General features: G+C 41.4%; 1 protein-coding gene across 2 annotated transcripts in view; it reads right to left on the reverse strand.

The window, feature by feature from the left end:
- LOC129829155 (glutamate receptor ionotropic, delta-1-like) overlaps window positions 1-24,670 on the reverse strand; it is a 477,366-nt gene that overhangs the window by 17,312 nt on the left and 435,384 nt on the right. For both annotated transcript variants that reach the window (XM_055890732.1, XM_055890733.1), the window contains exons 12-13: window positions 24,402-24,540; window positions 3,778-3,973 (exon numbers count right to left, since the gene is read on the reverse strand). In XM_055890732.1, coding sequence (XP_055746707.1) covers window positions 3,778-3,973; window positions 24,402-24,540 — 335 coding nt within the window. The remainder of the gene's footprint in view (window positions 1-3,777; window positions 3,974-24,401; window positions 24,541-24,670) is intronic.

Raw genomic sequence — 24,670 nt, forward strand, 5'->3', positions numbered from 1 at the left:
TTTTGTGACTTCACAGCAATTGCTAGCTAGCTAACAGATCTGCTAACTTTATTTGTTGTTACTTTTAAGTTTGGAGCCAACATGCAGTACCTCCAGCAGGCAGATGAGGCAATAATCATTTGTCCGCCAGCTCAGGGGACAAGCCCTGTGTAATGTTCAATGTAACTGCATTGCTAGACTTATTGAAACGTAATGTATTTGTATTGTTTTAAACATGTATAAATAAAAGAAAATGCATGGTTTAAACTTGATTTTAATGTTTATATATTTGAGCTGTTAGTCATACTTCCTTTAGAGTAAATACATTTGTGTTTACATCATTAAGCCTTTATCTATGTCTTATGAATGACCAAAGGTGTCTGACTTTATAGTAAGTACAGGGTCATATAATAAGGTACTTATGTATGTGTTATGAATGACTAAAGGTGTCTGACTTTATAGTAAGTACAGTGTCACGCGATATAGTCTTCATGGATGTGTTATCAAGGTGTCTCATTTCAAAGTATTACAATAATGTATTTATATTTATAATGTCAAGAAATATGTTATACATGTCCTGCTGATTTATGAAGGTTCTCATGATACACAGGTTACTACAGTAGGTTTGTGAGAGGCATCTAGATGGATTGATGGGACTGCAAAGCTTGCGTTTGCATGTGTGTGTCAGAGCCGAGATGATATGGAGTAGTCCGACGACCGCACCAGGTAGTCCTCTTCAGTTCCCATGCTGGAGACCAGGGCTTGATTACAACCTATTACGATGATGCCAACATTTTGTGACTGATCTTTCAGCGGGAGAGAGGGTGAATGTGTTAGACCTGACTGGGCCCAGCAACCCACGGTATGGCTTGTTATATTGTTGTCAAAGACCTGACTAGGTCCAGCCCCCCACGGTATGGCTTGTTATATTGTTGTCAAAGACCTGACTAGGTCCAGCCCCCAATGGTATGGCTTGTTATATTGTTGTCAAAGACCTGACTAGGTCCAGCCCCCCACGGTATGGCTTGTTATATTGTTGTCAAAGACCTGACTAGGTCCAGCCCCCAATGGTATGGCTTGTTATATTGTTGTCAAAGACCTGACTAGGTCCAGCCCCCAACGGTATGGCTTGTTATATTGTTGTCAAAGACCTGACTAGGTCCAGCCCCCACGGTATGGCTTGTTATATTGTTGTCAAAGACCTGACTGGGTCCAGCCCCCCACGGTATGGCTTGTTATATTGTTGTCAAAGACCTGACTAGGTCCAGCCCCCAACGGTATGGCTTGTTATATTGTTGTCAAAGACCTGACTGGGTCCAGCCCCCAACGGTATGGCTTGTTATATTGTTGTCAAAGACCTGACTGGGTCCAGCCCCCAACGGTATGGCTTGTTATATTGTTGTCAAAGACCTGACTAGGTCCAGCCCCCAACGGTATGGCTTGTTATATTGTTGTCAAAGACCTGACTGGGTCCAGCCCCCAACGGTATGGCTTGTTATATTGTTGTCAAAGACCTGACTGGGTCCAGCCCCCAACGGTATGGCTTGTTATATTGTTGTCAAAGACCTGACTGGGTCCAGCCCCCAACGGTATGGCTTGTTATATTGTTGTCAAAGACCTGACTGGGTCCAGCCCCCAACGGTATGGCTTGTTATATTGTTGTCAAAGACCTGACTGGGTCCAGCCCCCAACGGTATGGCTTGTTATATTGTTGTCAAAGACCTGACTGGGTCCAGCCCCCAACGGTATGGCTTGTTATATTGTTGTCAAAGACCTGACTGGGTCCAGCCCCCCACGGTATGGCTTGTTATATTGTTGTCAAAGACCTGACTGGGTCCAGCCCCCCACGGTATGGCTTGTTATATTGTTGTCAAAGACCTGACTGGGTCCAGCCCCCCACGGTATGGCTTGTTATATTGTTGTCAAAGACCTGACTGGGTCCAGCCCCCCACGGTATGGCTTGTTATATTGTTGTCAAAGACCTGACTGGGTCCAGCCCCCCACGGTATGGCTTGTTATATTGTTGTCAAAGACCTGACTGGGTCCAGCCCCCCACGGTATGGCTTGTTATATTGTTGTCAAAGACCTGACTGGGTCCAGCCCCCCACGGTATGGCTTGTTATATTGTTGTCAAAGACCTGACTGGGTCCAGCCCCCCACGGTATGGCTTGTTATATTGTTGTCAAAGACCTGACTAGGTCCAGCCCCCCACGGTATGGCTTGTTTAATACATGTTTCTGACTCATATCAATGCCACATAGGCCGTTTTCAAGAAGAAGCTTCATATTACATTCAGCAAAAGCTCACCCATGTGTTCTTGAAATATCACGAGCAGCAGAACAGTCATCAGACATTTCCCTTCTGTCTTTATATTGGGCATCATTTTTTGTCCAGCTTCTGTGAAAGGTTTAGACTCATTATGTGTGTTGCCCACTGCATGAAAGGGATCAGAGACTGGAGGACATTTCCCCTTTCTCTTTATATTGGATATTTTTTCCAGCTCCTGTCAAAAGGTTGGATGTGTGTCAAATCTTCCGTAGTCTACATTGTCTTAGACTTAATATTATATTCCCACGGGGAGCAATTATGGTGCCTGTAACTGTATTTAGACAAAGCCTATTTAATTAAAACAAGTTGTTGTTCCGTTTTATTATAATTTAATTATTCAATGTGTTTTTTAGGTCTTATCGATTAGTGAATTTAATCTTGCTTATTGACAACCTTTGGCATGTCCATGGCTCAGACATAATGCAGTTTAAAGTGGGCCTATATCAGTGCGAATGAAACGTTTAACAATATATTTCTAGAATGATGCCATACGATTACTTAGAACAATGTGGACTGCAAACATGTTCAACATGATAGCAAATAGTGGATAGGTCGACATTTTGCTATTTTGTTTGTGTAGGCTATAACGGACTAACATTCGAAGTTGATGACAATGCAATACATACAAGACTGTAAATAACAACCAAATGGAACCATGGAGCACGTTCTGATTGGCCAGTGAAGGGTCAAAGCCTTGACACACCTACAACTTGTTTATCCATCAAAACTAGCCCTTTAGCGCCACAGCCAGCTACTGCGCCCATACTTCTGGTTGTGAAAATAGCAAAAAAAATTCGGACAAACCGCAACCCTATAGCTATCACCAGCGCTAAGATTTACCATTGCGCTAGTTTTGTCAAAATAGAGCCCAGAGACAGAAGGTGCCTGATGTGTGTTTTGATGTTGTATCCAAGTATCTTCTACCTCTTACAGTTAACTAACACAAATACATCTACCGTCCTGCTAAAAGGCTCATTTTGCTAAGTTTGAGACAAAAAGCCTTTGTTTTGTAGTATAAGGACTAAATGCGACAGAAAGCTAATTAAAATGTGTACACAGTACAAATGTGAAGATCTATGATATGTCATATTACCATTCAGCATATGGGCAGGCAAAATATTGTTCTTTCTTGGCCATTTATTACGGGCAGTATATGAGATTAACCAATAGAATTGTGACAATGTCACAAAACAGCACTTGCAGTTTATTCAGACAGATAGTCAAAGATGACGTTGAATTTGCCTGGTTTGAAATACTGTGGAACTATAGGCACAGTATAAGGGAGAACAGTATGACTCCATACTGTGAAATGACAATGGAAAGATTGATTGTTTTTTTTGCCAAATATGAAAACGTCTTCTTTTTTTGTTGAAATACACAGTAGCTAAGCAATTACTACTTAAAAGAGTTGCCAGCCTGTACTTAGGCATCCTCTATTGGCATGTACCTGTTTTGTCTTCGTCAACCTACCTTGCGGATTCCTTCTGAGGGACTGGACACAGAGTAGTCGTGGCCGTTGTTCTTGCTGATGGTCCTCCACAGCTCTGCGTATGTGCTGTCCTGCTCCAGCGGGTTGGTGCCCTTGTTCTTGAAGTATTCATAGACGGCTGAGTCTCTCACGGTGCCGTAGGACACATCCATCTGCCTGGACAGGTCCTGGAATGTTCTGTAGAGACAGAAATACATCAAGTCAAGTATATAACAAGAACAGATACTGTATGTACAGTAAAGTACACTGTAAAATATACTTTGGGGCCTCACGGATGGCGCCTCTGTCTAAGGCACTGGGTCGCAGTGCTTTAGGCGTCACTACAGACCCGAGTTCGATCCCGGGCTGTGACGCAGCCACCTGCGACTGGGATACCCATGAGGTGGCGCACAATTAGCCCATCATTGTCCGGGTTAGGGGAGGGTGGGAGGGAGGGATGTAATTTGCCTCTCCCGAGTCCATACGGGAGTTGCAGCGATGGGAAAAGACTGTAACTACCAATTGCATATCATGAAATTGGGAGTACCTCCAAGTACTTTGTACATGGGTGTTCAACTTATAAAGATGAGTCACTCTACTCAAAATGGTACTAATATAATAGCAGATTCTGTCAACTGAGCTTGATTTCCTGAATTGACACACACTACATGATCAGAAGTATGTGGACACCTGCTTGTTGAACATCTCATTCCAGAACCATGGGCATTAATATAGAGTTGGTCCCCCCTTTGCTGCTATAACAGCCTCCACTCTTCTGGGAAGGCTTTCCACTAGATGTTGGAACATTGCTGCAGGGACTTGCTTCCATTCAGCTACAAGAGCATTAGTGAGGTCAGCACTTAGGCCTGGCAATTAGGCCTGGCTCACTGTCGACATTACAATTCATTCCAAAGGTGTTCGATGGGGTTGAGGTCAGGGTTCGTGCAAGCCAGTCAAGTTCTTCCACACCGATCTCGACAAACCATTTCTGTATAGACTTCGCTTTGTGCACAGCGGCATTGTCATGCTAAAAAACAAAAAGGCCTTCCTCCAAACTGTTGCCACAAAGTTGGAAGCACAGAATTGCCTAGAATGTCATTGTATGCTGTAGCGTAAAGATTTCCCTTCACTGGAACTAAGAGGCCTAGCACAAACCATTAAAAACAGCCCCAGACCAATATTCCTCATCCACCAAACTTTACAGTTGGCAATGGGTATTGCGGCAGGTAGCTTTCTCCTGGAATCCACCAAACCAGGATTAGTGTGTCAGATTGCCAGATGGTGAATCATGATTCATGCTCCAGAGTCCAATGGAGGCTAGCTTTTGTGCATGGTGAATTTAGGCATGTGTTCAGCTGCTCGGCCATGGAAACCCATTTCATGAAGCTCCCGATGAACAGTTCTTGTCCAGAGGCAATTTGGAACTCGGTAGTGAGTGTTCCAACCGAGGACAGATGTTTTTACATGCTACTTTGCTTCAGCACTCGGCGGCCCCGTTCTGTGAGCTTTTGTGGCCTACCAATTTATGGCTGTGCCGTTGTGGCTCCTAGACGTTTCCACTTCACAATAACAGCACTTACAGGGCAGACATTTGATGAACTGACTTGTTGGAAAGGTGGCATCCTATGACGGTATTTGGTATTTTGTAGGATCCCCATTAGCCGCAGGAAAAGCATCAGCTACTCTTCCTGGTGTCCACATGAAACATGGCATAAAACATATTACAGAACATTATTAGTCAAGGACTGAAATACATACATTTAAATGTACACACAATATTTAGATCTAATACATAGTACAGTGCAAATGACAATACAATATATATAAAATGGCTGTGTCTCTTCACATTCCACTTTGTGAAGTAAGGGGTTCTTTTAGCTGTTTTTTTAACTGGTTTTATTGCCAGCTTGAATTACCTGGGGTGGCAGACAGTTCTATGTAGTCATGGCTCTATTTAATACTGTGTGTTTCTCAGCCTCTGTTCTGGACCTGGGGACTGTGAAGAGACATCTGGTTGCATGTCTTGTGTTGTACCGATGAGTGTCCAAACTGTGTGCCAACTGCTTGAACAGACAGTCCGGTACCTTCAACACATCAATACCTCGCACAAAGACCAATAGCGATGCAGTCAATCTCTCCTCAACTTTTAGCCAGGAGAAACTGACATGCATGTTACTGACACGTTCCCTCTGTGTACTGCACATCTAACTGCGATATGTGCTACTTTGTTCTGAACCAACTGTAATTTACCTATGTCCTTCTTTGCCGGACATGACCACACAGCTAGGCAGTAGTCCAGGTGTGAGACAACTAGGGCCTGTAGGTCCTGTCTGGTCGACTGAGATGTCAAGAAGGCAGAGCATCCATTGAGTCTATATGTTTTGACCATGAAAACTTGCTATCGAGCGTTACACCCAGCAGTTTAGTCTCCTCAACTGGCTCAATAGCCACATTATTCAATAATAGATCTAAACAAGGTTTAGTGTTGAGTGAGTGCTTTGTCCCAAAGATTAGGTTTTAGTTTTTGAGATATTTAGCACCAGCCTATTGCTAGTTATCCATTCTAAAACTGACTGGAGCTCTATGTTAAGTGTCTCAGTTATTTATTTCACTGTTGCAGCCAACGTGTATACGGTTGAGTTGTCAGCGTACATAGACACACAAGTTATTTATAAAAACAGAAAACAATAATGTCCATAGCCGGCTGCCCTGCGGTACACCACACTCAACTGAATTTGACTGAGTGTCCATTAACGAAAACCTCTCAATCCATAATAAGGCAGAGGATGAAAATCCATAACACCTACGTTTTTTCAGCAAAAGGTTATGATCAAACATCAAAAGCTGCACTGAAGTCTAACAAAACAGCACCCACAATCATCTTACTATAAATGTCTTTCAGCCAATCATCAGTTACTTGTGTCAGTGCTGAGCATGTTGATATAGCATGTCCCTATAAGCATACTGTTGTTCATTTGTTTTCTGTAAGATAACTTTGTATTTCATAAAACACACATTTTTCCCAAAAGTTTACCAAGCGCGTGTAACAGGCTGATTGGTCAGCTGTTTGAACCATTAAAAGGTGCTCTGCTATTCTTGGGTAGCGTAATGATGGCACCACGTTGAACGTAACCGAGCTCTTCAGTAAGGTCATTCTACTGCCAACGTTTGTCTATGGAGATTGCATGGCTGCGTGCTCGATGTCAGCAACGGATGTTAATTTTGGACGGCAGGTAGCCTAGTGGTTAGAGCGTTGGACTAGTAACTGAAAGGTTGCAAGATCAAATCCCCAAACTGACAAGGTACAAATCTGTTGTTCTGATCCTGAACAATGCAGTTAACCCACTGTTCCTAGGCCATCGTTGAAAATAAGAATTTGTTCTTAACTGATATGCCCAGTTAAATAAAGGTAAATCAAATTGGCTGAAATAGCCAAATCCACTAATATGAAGGGGTATCCACACACCTTTGTATATATAGTATTTCAAAGCAACACAGTAACTTTTCTTTTCAAGTTGAAAAAAACATTTTAACAGAGCAAATTGAGGATAGGACTATATACATGCAGATGTCCGATGTATGCTCTCAGTGTGAGACAGCTCCAGATAGCCAGGTGGGTAAGCTGTTGCATGGCAGCGCTCTGTTTAGACACTCGCTGCTCTGTGTCATAACAACAGTCCAGGGGAAATGAAGGTCAACATTTCTTATGGACATCACAAGACAGGAAATAATGATGCTGATGAGTTGTTTGCAAGCATATTAGTCTGTAAACACCAGATGAGGCACAGGAAATAATTTAAGAGGAGTGGTATAAAGGGACACTGTATTAACGTTAAAAGTGGGAAAGCCTGGCTTTTAATCAAAACTGACTCTTAAACAGATGAATCACTTTTGTGCTGGATCAGATCAGGGTATCAGAAAAAAAGCCAATAACAACATTTACACACACCTCATTTATCTCAAAGAGAGTGAGATAAGCAGCTGTCATGTAATAAACATTGAGCAACACAAACTTCTAATCTCACAGAACAATCGAGGAGTGTCGAAAACATGTCATCTTACTCTTACATCTTACTCTATCCTGTAGAGAAATCTACAAACAACTTTCGTATAGTTAGTTGCCGTTCTACAAGGTGGCAGGCAACGTCCACACCTACTTTATCATCAGTTTTATAAAAGAGTGCCAACAACTCTAACTGAACGTGATAGCTAGAAGGAGTACTCACAGTGATGCAGTGAAAGATTTCTGATTCGAGTGTGCAATTAAATTATATTAAGCTCTTCATTATGAGCGACACATTGCTACTTGGTTACCAATGTGTGGAAGAGTAATTAAAATATGCTGTGCATACAATACACTCTGTGCATACGATTCACCCTTCACTTTTTCCACATTTTGTTACGTTACAGGCTTACTCAAAAATGATTAAAAACAGGTTAATAGAAATTTTTGCAAATATACTAAAATTCAGACCCTTTGCTACGAGATTTGAAATTGAGCTCAGGTGCATCCTGTTTCCATTGATCATCCTTGAGATGTTTCTACAACTTGATTGGAGTCCATCTGTGGTAAATTCAATTGATTGGACATGATTTGGAAAGGCACACACCGGTCTATATAAGGTCCCACAGTTGGCAGTACATGTCAGAGCAAAAACCAAGCCATGAGGTCGAAGGAATTATCCATAGAGCGCTGAGACAGGATTGTGTCGAGGCACAGATCTGGGGAAGGGTACCACATTTATGCAGCATTAAAGGTCCCCAAGAACACAGTGCCATCCATCATTCTTAAATGGAAGAAGTTTGGAACCACCAAGACTCTTCCTAGAGGTGGCCACTCGGCTAAACTGAGCAATTGGGGGAGAAGGGCCTTGGTCAGGGAGGTGGGAGAACCTTCCACAAGGACAACCATCTCTGCAGCACTCCACCAATCAGGCCTTTATGGTAGAGTGGCCAAACGGAAGCCAGTCCTCAGTAAAAGGCACATGACAGCCCACTTGGAGTTTGCGAAAAGGCACCTAAAGGACTCTCAGACCATGAGAAACAAGATTCTCTGGTCTGATGAAGCCAAGTTTGAACTCTTTAGCCTAAATGCCAAGCATCATGTCTGGAGGAAACCTGGCACCATCCCTACGGGGAAGCATGGTGGTGGCAGCATCATGCTGTGGGAATGTTTTTCAGCAGCAGGGACTGGGAGACAGGGTAGAGGGAAAGATGAACGGAGCAAAGTACAGAGAGATACTTGATGAAAACCTGCTCCAAAGCATCTCTGAATGTCCTTGAGTGGCCTAGCCAGAGCCTGGACTTGAACCCTATCGAACAACTCTGGAGAGACCAGCAAATAGATGTGCAGCAACGCTCCCCATCCAACCTGACAGAGCTTGAGAGAATCTGCAGAGAAGAATGGGAGAAACTCCCCAAATACAGGTGTGCCAAGCTTGTAGCGTCATACCCAAGAAGACTCAATGCTGTAATCTCTGCCAAAGGTGCTTCAATAAATGACTTGAGTAAAGGGTTTGAATACTTATGTAAATGTAATATTTCCGTAAAAAAAAAAAAACTGGTTTTCACTTTGTAATTATGGGGTATTGTGTGTAGATTGATGAGGGGGGGAAAATAATTTGATCTGTTTTAAAATAAGGCTGTCACGTAACAAAAAGTGAAGGGGTCTGAATACATTCAGAAAACACTGTATCAGCATTGCTGCTAGGCTACCTCCGGGACAGTCACCAAATCACACAGCAGTCTATCTATGCCAAGTTACCAGTAAGCATTGCATTGAGCCAGCAGCACCATCCTGCATCCCACTGCTGGCATGCTTCTGAAGCTAAGCAGATTTGGTCCTGGTCGGTCCCTAGATGGGAGACCAGATGCTGCTGGAAGTGGTGTTGGAGTGCCAGTAGGAGGCACTTTTTTCCTCTGGTCTAAAAACGACTATCCCAATGACCCAAGGGCAGTGATGGGGACATTGCCCTGTGTAGGGTGCTGTCTTTTGGATGGGATGTTAAACGCGTGTCCTGACTCTCTGTGGTCACCAAAGATCCCATGGCACTTATTGTAATGGGGTTAACCCTGGTGTCCTGGTTAAATTCCTAATCTGGCCCTCATACCATCACAGTCACCTAATCATCCCCAATTTACAATTGGCTCATTCATCTCCCCTGTAACTATTCCTCAGGTTCTTGCTGTAAATTAGAATGTGTTCCCAGTCAACTTAACTGGTGAAATAAGGGTTAAATAAAATAAATTGTACACAATCATTAGTTTACAGTTTAGCAAACTGCTGTCAGTCTCAAAAATGCATATCTCAAACTGAAATGGCATTAAAGGATATTCCTGCCACAATCTTCACCTGTCTCTATACTCTGATTTTGAAGAAGAATTAATGCCCATTTGTAATGCAACGGTTGTGTATTTCACAGCTAATAAATATTCGTTTAAAGGCTCATGGATAGTTTTGGAATGAGCCCTAGGCATATAGTCACTATTGACAGCTTGAATTTAGGTATATCATAACTTGGGCTGTCCCCGACTAAATATAATCTTAGTCGAAAGAAAGTCATCTGCTTTTTTTTGTTGCAATCGATTCAATATTTTACAATGTCTATTTTTATATAGATACACCCTATGTGTTTTAATAAAATCAACGATATGCTTGTCTGATGCTGTTTGGTGAAATAAGACACAAATGACTCAAGAGGGAGCCAGAGATCAAGATAACCACAAGAGAAAAACCTTAACATGGCCCGACCATCTTCCTCCCGCTCCTGCTGGCTTTTATAGATTCTGCCATTACACTCCTGAAGTTGCCAGCAATTGGCTACACAAGGAGTTGGCAAACTTTCTCACGTGGAAAGCCAATTTATCTTAAAATTTCTACCGATCTCAATGCCAGTGCCGACCATGTAAAAATAGCCAACAAATAAAAACATTGCAGCCTGCAGGTAAAAGAATATCCTGATAAAAATAAATATCTTATAAATCACATTGCTACACATGGCCTGTCTGCAATGAACTTGAAACATTGTCTCATCTATTAACTTGGGTCCAGCCTGAAGCTCCCAAGTGTGTAAAATATTCTGGGCCCTCAGAGTTTCCGGTGCCAGTGAGCATGGGACAGACACAGCTGTAGGCTATTTTGCGCAAGGGATAAGAGCTCATAAGGGTAGACCTATTTCCACTGGATCAGAGCATGACATTTTTCCCTTTCACGCTGAGTGGTTATCAAAAGGGAGAGAGCTAAAAAGATTTCTCACATACATTGAGGAGATATTGTCATTCTCAATGGATATAAAAACTTACTTTGTTTGCTGTTTGAGGTGAAGAAAACATTGCTGTGGAGAAGCTCCACAACTCATTAGTGGTAGTGCATTAATCCAATCAGAAATATTATCAGATCACCAAATGTGCACATTTATATGCCTACATTTGCGCTCAGGTTAGGTAGCCTATAGGACTACTTCCATGCATAATCAGGTGCATGTCCTTACTCAACATTGACAGTAGCGCTCCAAACAAAAGACAATGATTAAATTGACAAAATTCTTAAATGGAACGAAATAAACCAAAACTTGTTTTTCACAAGTGTAGCATAGGTTATGCACTCTGCAACCAACGTGTCCACTCTGACAATGGGAACGGTGAAAGACTGGTTTAATAATATACAGTTGAAGTCGAAAGTTAAAATTCATTAGGTTGGAGTCATTGAAACTCGTTTTTCAACCACTCAACAAATTTCTTGTTAACAAGCTATAGTTTTGGCAAGTCGGTTAGGACGTCTACTTTGTGTATGACACAAGTCATTTTTCCAACAATTGTTTACAGACAGATTATTTCACTTATAATTCACTGTATCACAATTCCAGTGGGTCAGAAGTTTACAGAAGTTGACTGTGCCTTTAAACAACTTGGAAAATTCCAGAAAATGATGTCATGGCTTTAGAAGCTTCTGATAGGCTAATGGACATAATTTGGGTCAATTGGAGGTGTACCTGTTGATGTATTTCAAGGCCTACCTTCAAACTCAGTGCCTCTTTGCTTGACATCATGGGAAAATCAAAAGAAATCAGCCAAGACCTCAGAAAAAATATTCTAGATTTCCACAAGTCTGATTTATCCTTGGGAGCCATTTCCAAATGCCTGAAGGTACCACGTTCATGTGTACAAACAATAGTACGCAAGTATAAACACCATCAGACCATGCAGTCGTCATACCGCTCAGGAAGGAGATGCATTCTGTCTCCTGGAGATGAATGTACTTTGGTGCGAAAAGTGCAAATCAATCCCAGAACAACAGCAAAGAACCTTGTGAAGATGCTGGAGGAAACAGGTGCAAAAGTATCTATATCCGCAGTCAAACGAGTCCAATATCGACATAACCTGACTGGTGCACTTCAGAAAATATGGCATCATGAGGGAGGAAAAGTATGTGGATATATTGAAGCAACATCTCAAGACATCAGTCAGGAATTTAAAGCTTAGTCGCAAATGGGTTTCCAAATGGACAACGTCCCTAAGCATACTTCCAAAGTTGTGGCAAAATGGCATAAGGACAACAAAGTCAAGGTATGGGAGTGGCCATCACAAAGCCCTGACCTCAAACCTATAGAAAATTTGGGGGCAAAACTGAAAAAGCGTGTGCAAACAAGGAGGCCTACAAACCTGACTCAGTTACACCAGCTCTGTCAGGAGGAATGGGCCAAAATTCACCCAACTTATTGTGGGAAGCTTGTGGAAGGCTACCTGAAACGTTTGACCCAAGTTAAACAATTTAAAGGCAATGCTACCAAATACTAATTGAGTGTGTGTAAACTTCTGACCCACTGGGAATGTGATGAAAGAAATAAAAGCTGAAAAAATAAATCATTCTCTCTACTATTATTCTGACATTTAACATTCTTAAAATAAAGTGGTGATCCTAACTGACCTAAGAAAGGGAATTTTTACTAGGATTAAGTGTCAGGAATTGTGAAAAACTGAGTTGAAATGTATTTGGCTAAGATGTATGTAAACTTCAGACTTCAACTGTATTGCTGTATTAACAGAAATTACCATAACCGAACAAACATTGTAGATTTTGTATTTTATTATTTAACCTTTATTTAAACTAGGCAAGTCAATTAATAATACATTCTTATTAACATAACGGCCTACTTGTAAATCCCCCCTGTCAAACCCTACTCTAACCCAGATGACGCTGGGCCAAATGTGCGCCGCTCTATGGGACTCCCGATCACAGCCGGTTGTGTTGCAGCCTGGGATTGAACTTGGGATGGTAGTGATGCCTCTAGCAGTGCAGTGCAGTGCAGTGCAGTGCCTTAGACCGCTGTGCCACTCGGGAGGTTAGATAAGAAATTATAGCAATTAACAGTAAGTGTAGGCTACTACTGGTGATATACTGTATGTAATGGGAAATTGATAGGCATTAACAATCAAGGCAAACAATTCACACAATGAAGTTATGAAACAATGAATGTACACAAATTGGAGAGAGAGCATTGGAGAGGGACATGCATTGCACATTTTATTCACACTCCCCTTCTAATTGAACTGTGGCCTCCACAATGGATTAGTCTCAGCCTCCACAATGGATTAGTCCACTGAGATGGGTGCGAATCAGTCTTATGCAGCCATAAAAAAATCATATATATTTGCTACTGCTCGACTAAACAAAAGCGTGGTTGAAAATCGCGCACAAGACAGGATTTCGACCAAACAATCAACCAGTTGACTAATTGGAGTCAGCCCTAATTATAACTGATGGACAGGTCAGTTTACGGTCTCATACACTGGTACGCAAGTATGTTCATTCTTTCGTATCAACTGACATTTCAAGGGATCAAGTGATGACCGTTAGTTGTGTTGCATTAAGCAACATGCAGATGCATCTCTTTTTTGGGGTGAGTGGATTCACAATAGGTTGAAATGAAACATGTCTATTGGACTATCCTCATTCAAGCTGATTAAAGCTAATCGCACATGTCAGGTAGTTCGGTGTGTGTGTGTGTGTGTGTGTGTGTGTGTGTGTGTGTGTGTATAGCCAAATAGCTTTATTTTTATGTTATTAAACAAATGTAAACACCTGGAGGTTGCTAAATGGAATTGGCACTTGGATTGGAACAGGAGCAAGCTATAGTCAGATGACATGAAAATAGAGCTCTTTGGCCACGCACACCAGTGATGGGTTTGGCGTAAAAAGAAGGATGTGATAAGCAGAAAAGAACCCTGTACCTATTGGAAAATATGGTGGTGGATCTTTGATGTTTTGGGCTATTTTACTTCCACTGGTTCTGGGGCCCTTGTTAACTCTACTGCCTCAGAAACCCGGATCCGGGAGCACCCCCCACCCCCCCACACTGATTAGCATAGCTAGCATAGCTTCACAAGTAAATAGTAGCATCTAAATATCATTAAATCACAAGTCCAAGACACCAGATGAAAGATACAGATCTTGTGAATAAAGCCACCATTTCAGATTTTTAAAATGTTTTACAGGGAAGACAAAATATGTAAATCTATTAGCTAAACAGTTAGCAAAATACACCACTTTTCTAACTCCATCAGTTTCTTACTACTTCAGGTGCTATCACCAATTCGGCTAACCTAAGATATTGATAGCCACTAACAAAGAAAAAACCTCTTCAGATGACAGTCTGATAACATATTTATGGTATAGGATAGGTTTTGTTAAAAAAAAGTGCATATTTCAGGTAGAAATCACAGTTTACAATTGCACCTACCATCACAAGACGACTAGAATTACTATAGAGAGCAACGTGTATGACCAATTTACTCTTAATAAAACATTTCATAAGAATAGACAAAGCATAGCAATGGAAAGACCCAGATCTTGTGATTCCAGACAATATTTCAGATTTTCTAAGCGTTTTACAGCGAAAACACAATAAATCGATAAGTTAGCATACCACATGTGAAAACGTTACCAGAGCATCGATTCCAGCCAAAGAGCGCTATAACGTAATCACCGCCAAAATATATTAATTTTTTCACTAACCTTCTCAGAATTCTTCCGATGACACTCCTGTAACATCATTTTACAACATACATATACAGTTTGTTCGAAAAGGTGCATATTTAGCCATACAAAACCGTGGTTACACAATAAAAATACTAGGAAATCAAGCCTCAATATGTCTGACGTCATCTATCAGAGTGATCTAGTTTAATTGAAAGCTAATCATATACTTGACTAAAAAATACAGGGTTGACAGGAATCGAAAGACAAATTAGTTCTTAATGCAACCGCTGACTTACATTTTTAAAATTATCCTTACTTTTCAATACAGGGTTCGCCAAGTGACGCGATAACAAACAAAATGGCGAAATATGCGTTTAAAATATTTCGACAGAACAACGATTTATCATATTAAATATTGCTTACTTTGAGCTGTTCTTCCATCAGATTCTTGGGCAATGTATCCTTTCTATGTTGTAATCTTCTTTTGGTCGATAGATGTCCTCTGTCCTTCGAAATATCCACTAACGATCGAACGGGACCACAAAACGTGTCCAAAGTTTCAGAGTGCACAACAAAGAAATTCCTCAAAATCGCACTAAACGGATATAAATTGCTATAAAACGGTTCAAATTAACTACATTATGATGTTTTTAACAACTATAACGACTGAAAACATGACCGGAGAAATATCACTCTCTAAAAAACGATTTGGAAGGAGGCAGGTCTGATGTCCATTTGGCGCATGACGCATGCAGGGAGAGAGCGGTACTTCTACGTTTTCGTGGATTATAGTGGCTGTGATTGTGCAATCGACTCCATTCAAAACGTGATGACGTACAGACACCCAGAGGAAGACGTAGGCAGTGTCGGTTTCTTCATAGCATTCACTGTCGCCTTAAAAACAGACTCCAGATCAGGGGTAAAAATTTCTGAAATCTGACCCCTGTCATGAAAAGTGCTGTAGATATTGTTCTGTACCACTCAGAGACAAAATTTCAACGCTTAGAGAAACTAGAAAGTGTTTTCTATCCAATAATAACAATAATATGCATATTGTACGATCAAGAATTTAGCACGAGGCAGTTTAATTTGGAGACCCAAATATGCTAATGCAGAACAGCACCCCCTATAGTTCCAAGAAGTTAAGGTCAACAGCATCACGAACTTTACCCAGTACCAGGACACTTTAGCCAAAACCTGGTAGCCTCTGCCAGGAGGCTGAATCTTGGCTGCAAGTGGATCTTCCAGCAAGACAATAACACCAAGCACACATCAAATTCCACAAAGAAATGGTTAATTGACCACAAAATCAACAGTTGGCAATGGCCATATCTGTCTCTAGACTTGAACCCCATTGAAAACCTGTGGTGTGAATTGAAGAGGGCAGTCCATAAGCGCAGACCAAGGATATCAAGGATCTGGAAAGATTCTGTGTGGTGGAATGGTCTAAGATCCTTCCCAATATGTTCTACAATCTCATAAAACATTAGACAAAGGGTCAGTGCCTTTATCCTGGCCAATAATTTTGAACCCTGTCTTTTTGAGAAGAAAAAACTAAAGTTGTCGAACAAAATCTCTTTCTCTGAGCAATCGCATTAGCATAACATCATTAAATTGTTAAAAAAAAAGGTTAGCATAGAATGTAGCTCAGTATTTGTATGATATATTTTATACAGTTTACTAGAAAATCTAGAAATACTAAATCCTGTGGGTGTTACGATATTGCAGACCTTAAATATGGAATCTCACATAGGGGATGAGTGTGAAGTATTCATTACATGGACACTACATTAAGTTAAACCATGACCATTTAAATGATTTAAGATGCCCTCAGTGGCAACTTGAAATGCTCTAAGTAACTGGCCTCAATATAACTGCATGCACAGCTGCATTTTCACTGGCTCAATTGGACAAACTAAAGGTGGGAAAGTGAAAGGGTACTTTCGTGCCCTTGCCCAAAAGCAGATAACGGAAACATGCAGCCTTAAGAAGCAACTAACAAAAGCTACAAGTCACCCACTTAGTTTTTTTTCTGTCTTCCAGACCCATGTACATTGCCTTGTTAATTCCAGGGTCCATGCTTGGGCCATTTGAAACACAGTGAAAATGCAAATAAAGGTACTAGCTGTACGGTTATCTGTGACAATGGGATAGTGCTAGAAAAGCATAACCATGTGCATCAGAGATCAATCACCCAATCTCATTTGGCTACATACTGCAAATACATAGTTTTATGCTAAGGTCAATGTTTGTGTTTTATCATAGAATTTAGGTGTAGGATAATAGCAGCATGATGCCTGCTTGAAGGGGCTTGAAGGGGGAGGGGGGGGGGGGGGGGGGGGCGCAACAGCACCCAGGGTTTTGTTAGTGTAGAATACATGGGATATATATATACAGTACCAGTCATAAGTTTGAACACACCGACTCATTCAAGGGTTTTTCTTTACTTTTAATATTTTCTACATTGTAGCAGGTATTCAAAGGTGTGCTTTGTCAAAAGTTGATTTGTGGAATTTCTTTCCTTCTTAATGCGTTTGTGACAAGGTAGGGGTGGTATAGAGAAGATAGCCCTATTTGGTAAAAGACCAAGTCCGTATTATGGCAAGAACAACTCAAATAAGCAAAGAGAAACAGAAGGCCATCATTCTTAAAGACACGAAGGTCAGTCAATTCAGAAAATGTCAAGAACTTTGAACGTTTCTTAAAATGCAGTCGCAAAAACCATCAAGAGCTATGATGAAACCCGCTCTCATAAGGACCGCCACAGAGGATAAGTTCATTAGAGATAACTGCACCTCAGATTGCAGGCCAAATAAATGCTTCACAGAGTTCAAGTAATAGACACATCTCAACATCAACTGTTCAGAGGAGACTGTGTGAATCAGGCCTGCATGGTCAAATTGCTGCAAAGAAACCACTACTAAAGGACACCAATAATAAGAAGAGACTTGCTTGGGCCAAGAAACATGAGCAAAAGACATTAGACCGGTGGAAATCTGTCCTTTGGTCTGATGAGTCCAAATTTGAGATTTTTGGTTCCAACCGTCATGTCTTTATGAGATGCAGTTTAGGTGAACAGATGATCTCCGCATGTGTGGTTCCCACTGTGAAGCATGGAGGAGGAGGTGTGATGGTGTGGGGGTAATTTGCTGGTGATTGTGCCTTGAATTATTTAAAATTCAAGGCACACTTAACCTGCATGGCTAACAAGCATTCTGCAGCAATACGCCATCCCATCTGGTTTGCGCTTAGTGGGACTACCATTTGTTTTTCAACAGGACAGTGACCCAACACACCTCCAGGATGTGTAAGGGCGATTTGACCCAAAAGGAGAGTGATGGGGTGCTGCATCAGATGACCTGGCCTCCACAATCCCCGGACCTCAACCCAATTGAGATGGTTTGGGATGAGTTGAACCGCAGAGTGAAGAAAAAGCAGCCAACAAGTGCTCAGCATAAACTCCTTCAAGACGACCTGATTTCATATGTGTTATTTCATAGTGATGTCTTCACTATTATTCTACAATGTTGAAAATAGTAAAAATAAAGAAAAAGCCTGGAATGAGTAGATGTGTCCAAACTTTTGACTGGTACTGTATATGTGTGTTGCTTAGTGCTTTTCGAAGAGGCTTTCAACATATGCAAAACTAAACTTCAACATTCATGAATATATTGGTCATCGGTGTACTTTGAGTAAGCACCAAAACAAGTGAGTAAGGATATCTGCTGTATGTGTCTACTTGAATAAATTTACCAATATATTTTGCAACACAAGAATGTATTGAAGATGAACTGATGGAAAGTCATCTTGGATGAGATTTTCTTGAATATAGTTAAAAAAAGCAGCTAGGGAAATTGGCATGTCACCATAGTGTTCAGACAGTCAGTGATATCTGACGTGACAGGCTTGATGACATACTTTAAAGGAAGATACTAAATTAAACATTTGACGTACAATCAAAAAGCCCAGATTTCAGAAATCAAAATCATTCCAGACTGTAACATTCCCATAATAATAACAAATGTCCATATTAAGGACATGATTGATGTCAAACTTGTGTAATGTTGAACGAGTGTCTCTAGATTAAATGCAATTTTCAACCAGGAAAACCACTCACTGTCAGTTTATTAGATACACCACCCCGTTCACGAAAATGGATCGCTCCTACAGACTGAGTCACGTGGCTATTGCTTGCTATATGACGTAGGCAGACAGGCATTGACGGACTCAGTTACTGTTTGATTGAAAGTTAGAATGGGCAAAACGAGTGACCTAAGCCTACTTTGAGCATGGTCTAATCATCAGTGCCAGGGGCGCTGGATACAGTATCTCAGAAACATCCGCCCTCCTGGGCATTTCACGCACGACAGTGTCTAGGGTTTACCGAGAATGATGCGACAAACATAAAACATACAGTCAGCGGAAGTCCTGGCGAAAACAGCTTGTTGATGAGAGAGGTCGGAGGAGAATGGTAAGAATCCTGCAAGCTAACAGGCAGGCCACAAACAGACAAATAACGGTGCAGTACAACAGTGGTGTGCAGAACGGCATCTCGGATCACACAACTCGATCCTTGTCACAGATGGGCTATTGCAGCAGAGGACCACACCGGGTTCCACTCCTATCAGATAAATCAAGAAGAAGCAGCTCCAGTGGGCACGTAATCACTAACATTGGACAATTGAGGAGTGGAAAAACATTGCCTGATCCTACGAATCCCAGGTCCTGTTCCGTCATACGGATGGCAGAGTCAGTATTTGGCGTAAGCAGCATGAGTCCATGGACCTACACTGCCTGGTGTCAAATGTAAGGGCTGGTTGCGGTAGTGTACTGGTGTGGGAACATTTTTCCTGGCACTTTAGGTCACTTGATATCAATTGAGCAACGATAGAATGCCACAGCGTATCTGAACATTGTTGCGCAACAAACCCAATAGAGCATCTTTGGGATGAGATAGAACAGGATGTTGGCAGCATGAATGGACCGCCGTCCAATCTGCAGCAACTGCGTGACGCCATCGCGTCAGCGTGGACCAACAACCCTGTGGTTCCCGACACCTTGTGTAATCTATGTCCCAAAGAATGCAGGCTTTTCTAGAGGCAAAGGGGGGGTCTGACCCGTTACTAGACCGTGTACCTAATAAACTGGCCACTGCGTGTACAGCATATTTGCACTGTAATAGTACATGAACACATGTACAGGAGTTATTTGTTGTTTGTCAAGCATTTTCCCATGGTAAAAATCTAAGCAATCAAGCCCCCCCCCTCTTCTCTCTCTCCCCATTAGAGGTCACTTTAAAATCAATCAGATATTCAGTTAAATGTTTTGCATTCTCAACACATGTATTCAAAATGTGAATAAGAAATACACTGTGGGCTGCCAGACAAATTACCCACTGGACATTGTGAGCATCTTTGTGGTGGCTGCCTGGTCTGCGAATACAAATGAGGTTTGAACAAGGTTGGTTAGATCTACATAATCCACTGATCAAGGATAAGAGGGAACAGAGAGAACAAAGCTGCAGAAATCAGGATAAAAAGATAATTATGACTTTGATGCCTCACCAGCTTTTGGTTTTTGGATGCCTAAAATGTTCTTGTTTTATCTTTTGCCTCTGTCACTTGACAACTTCTCAAATATATTGCACCCACTTCACAGAACTTACGAGCACTTGTTTCCCGTGTTTCAATAAATGGACAACAAAATCTAAAGTCATTCATTGATTAAACCATTACTCAAAGTTTGGAGTACAAAACCTCTCAAATGACATATGTCACTAAATTCACACACTGTCAATGCAACCACATTTTACTTAGTGGTAGGCATGAGTGCGTTAGTGTGTGAACGTGAGTGCACATTTTTATTTTTTTATTTCACCTTTTATTTAACCAGGTAGGCTAGTTGAGAACAAGTTCTCATTTACAACTGCGACCTGGCCAAAAATAAAGCAAAGGAGTTCGACACATACAACACAGAGTTACACATGGAATAAACAAAACATACAGTAGATAAAGTCTATATACAGTGTGTGCAAATGAGGTAGGATAAGGGAGGTAAGGCAATAAATAGGCCATGGTGGTTGAAGTAATTACAATATAGAAGATGAATGTGCAAGTAGAGATACTGGGGTGCAAAGGAGCAACTCATGGGGCTACTCATGATGCCACAGGCTAATGCACATACATCATTATTAACACCTGGTAGAAGCTGCCACTGGTTGTACTGTAGCTTCTCATCTATAACATTGCAATGGTAGAACCTTCAGAAAGAGGCTCATAGGTGTGGGATGGGAATCATGTGTCCAATGTACTTTCCAATATATACAGCGGGTATCATAAGTATTCACTCCCCTACAGATTGTGTTAAGTTACAAAGTGGGATTGAAATATACTCAATTGCGATTGTTTTATAATTGATCTACGCAAAATACTCAAAGTGACAAGAAAATTCTACAAACTTCTACAAACTTCTACAAATGAAAAACCTGAAATAAAGTTGTTGCATCCGTGTTTACCCCCTTTGTTTAGGTAAGCCTAAATTAGTTCAGGAGTAACATTTGGCTTAACAAATCGCATACTGTAATAAGATATATGGACTCACTCTGTGTGAAATACTAGGGCTTGACCTGATTTCTGAATGACTACCCCTTCCTCTGTCCCCCATACATACATCAGTAAGGTCTCTGTCACGTTCTGACCTTAGTTCCTTGTATGTCTTTATTTTAGATTGGTCAGGGCGTGAGTTGGGGTGGGCATTCTATGTTGTTTTTCTATGTTTTGTTCTAGTCGTTATATTTCTATGTGTTTGGCCTCGTATGGTTCTCAATCAGAGGCAGGTGTCGATCGTTGTCTCTGATTGAGAATCATACTTAGGTAGCCTGTTTTCCCACTATGGGTTGTGGGTAGTTATTTTCTGTTTAGTGTTTTTGTTTGCACCTTACAGAAATGTTCGTTTGTCGGTATGTTGTTTTTGTTCAGTATTCATTCTTTATTAAATTATTATGAATACGTACCACGCTGCACTTTGGTCCCCTTCTCCTTCCACCAACGACAGTCGTTACAGTCTCTCAGTCAAGTATTGCATTTCAAGCACAGATTCAACTACAAAGAACAGGTAGCTTTCTGAAAGTCTCATACTGAAGGCCAGTGATTGGTAGATGGGTAAGAATTTAAAAAAAGATGACATTAAATATCTCTATAAGCATGGTAAAGTTAATAATTATGCTGTGGATGATGGAATAAACCGTCAAGACACATCAAAGATAGTTGTCCATCTGAACTGAAGTGCAGGACAGGAAGGAAACTGCTTTTAGGATGTCACCATGAGGCCAATGGCTGTTATGGGAGAACACTGAGGATGGATCAACAACATAGTAGTGACACAATAATGACCTAATTGACAGAGTGAAAATAAGAATACAAATGTACAGAACAGAAATATTCCAAAACATGCATCTCGTATGTAACAAGGCACTAAAGTAATACTGGGGGGGGGGGGGGGGCTCACGGCAAAATAATACTTTTTGGGGAAAATCCAACAGCACATTACTAAGCAACTACCTCCTTATTTTCAAGCATGTGGTGTCTGCATCATGGTATCGGTATGCTTAACATCGGCAAAGACTGGGGAGTTTGAGGTACGCACAGGCTTGAGGTACGCACAGGCAAAATCCTGGAGGAAAACCTGCTTCAGTCTGCTTTACACCAGACACTGCGAGAGGAATTCACTTTTCAGCAGGACAATAACCTACAACACAAGGCCAAGTTGCTTGCGAAGAAGATAGTGAATGTTCCTGAGTGGCCAAGTTACAGTTTTGACTTAAATCTGCTTCAAAATCTATGGCGAGACTTGAGCATTGCTGTCTACCATGATCCCCAACACCTTGACAGAGCTTGACGAATTTTGAAAAGAATAACGGGCAAATATTGCACAATCCAGGTGTGCAAAGCTTTTAGAGACTTACCCAAGAACACAGCTGTAACCACTGTGTTTCTAAATATTGACTCAGGTGGGTGAATACCTATCTAATCAAAGTATATTAGGGTTTTATTTTTCATGAATCTTAGAAGTTTCCTGCCACTTTGACATTACAGAGTATTTTCTGTAGATTGTTGACAAAAAAGTACACATTTTACTACATTTTAGTCCCACTTTGTAACACAATAAAATCTGAAGAAATCCAAGGGAGGTTCCACTAGCTATCCACAACCACTACCTATCCTTTCCACTAACTCTGGGTCAGGTTGACATAAATCCACAGAGACAGTTGCAAGAGCCCAGTGTCTGATTCAGCCATGGTTCCACTAACAGGAGTAGGATGAATGATCAGAATGGCTATAAATAAAGAGCCTCTCCCAACAGCAGCATCAACATGGCTAGAGCTCAGTCTCCATAACATAAAGTACCAAGAATACAGACAGAATCAATGTTCTGAAAACATCTTCAAAGAGTATCTTAAATAAAACATCACACTCTTATGCCCCCCCCCACAAAAAAAAAGCTTGCACTTGTCTTTTCCTACTACCACTGACTTTGCTGATAACTACTTTATTGAGGAAAAATGGAGTTACTACGAGTGCAATATGTGGCTCTCTCACCTAACCATTTCGAAGACCACTACACGGTGGCACTCTTTCCCACACCATTTGCACAACATCAGCATAATCACATACAATCGGACATCAAAGCCACAGCGCCCGAGCAAATATACATTGTGCGGGGGATAAGCGGTGGATAACATTTGCAGATCCGAAGGCAAACAAAGATGGGATGGTAATCTCGAAAAGATCCAACCTCATGCCTCCGTGTGTGAGGTCCACGTACATGACTGTGTGCTTGTGAGCAGGATGGCAATGTAGGCACATCATTATTAAACATGGATTCTACTGGACGATGCCATGATGTTTGTCTGGCATTTCAAACAGTCGGCGTATGCCAGCGTTGTGGAATATCACCTTCTGAAGGAAGATGCTGTATTATATGTTCTGCCACCCATGTTGATACAGGATGAATGCTCTGCATTACAGCTCTGGTAAATAAAGAAGCATTATACCTAACACATTGTTGCGTTAGGTATAAGTTTAATTATAAAGGGAAAATACACCCTTTATAATGATGAACGGGAACTGTTAGTGGTCGTTTTCTGACAACTGCACTGTGATTTTAATAATGAATTAAATTAAATAAAAAACATTGATTAAGGATTTTTTCTTAACATTAACGATTCCATTTTGGTTTAAACTTTTAAACGTTCACATCCCTAATATACCTGTAAATAGATTGGAAATTCAACAGAACGTTTTGCCCTATTCAACATACCACCCTAGTTGCGTAATAGTCTGCTGTGAGTCTTTAAGAACATCTACTGTATCACAGTGCATACTACATTGACCACTCACAATGCTTGACCCGCATAAAACACTGACTGACAGCACTGTTGTGAAAAGCCGACAACAAAAGCCAATGAACTCCCCTCTGGATGGTCTTTCTAGTCCCTTAGTGAAGACAGAACATTACCCGGTCCCACAGCGGGGAGAGACAACGTCGTCAGTCATGATTTGATCACCCAGGTTAACAATACCTTGACACTTTTATGCAGGAGGGGATCAAATTGATTCATGGTGTGGAGAGTGGCAAGGAGTGACCTACCGTACGTTGTTGTCCATGCGGGAGACGGTGAGGTAGGCTGCCAGGTTGGCCGTGTAGGAGGAACATACGATGAGGGTGAAGAGCCACCAGCTGCCCATGACGATCCTCAGGGCCACAGAGCTCACCACGCTGTCCCCTCCTATAGAGGACGTAAAGGACATGTCAATATCCCGACTGGGTGGAAGATGGAGAATCTACAGTCATGAGGTTTCTAATAGGTTGAGGAGGAACAAGCAGCTGGTAAAGTGGGTGGATGTATATAGAAAATG

The sequence above is a fragment of the Salvelinus fontinalis genome, chromosome 30, assembly GCF_029448725.1.
Source record: "Salvelinus fontinalis isolate EN_2023a chromosome 30, ASM2944872v1, whole genome shotgun sequence".
Taxonomy (NCBI): Eukaryota; Metazoa; Chordata; class Actinopteri; order Salmoniformes; family Salmonidae; genus Salvelinus; species Salvelinus fontinalis.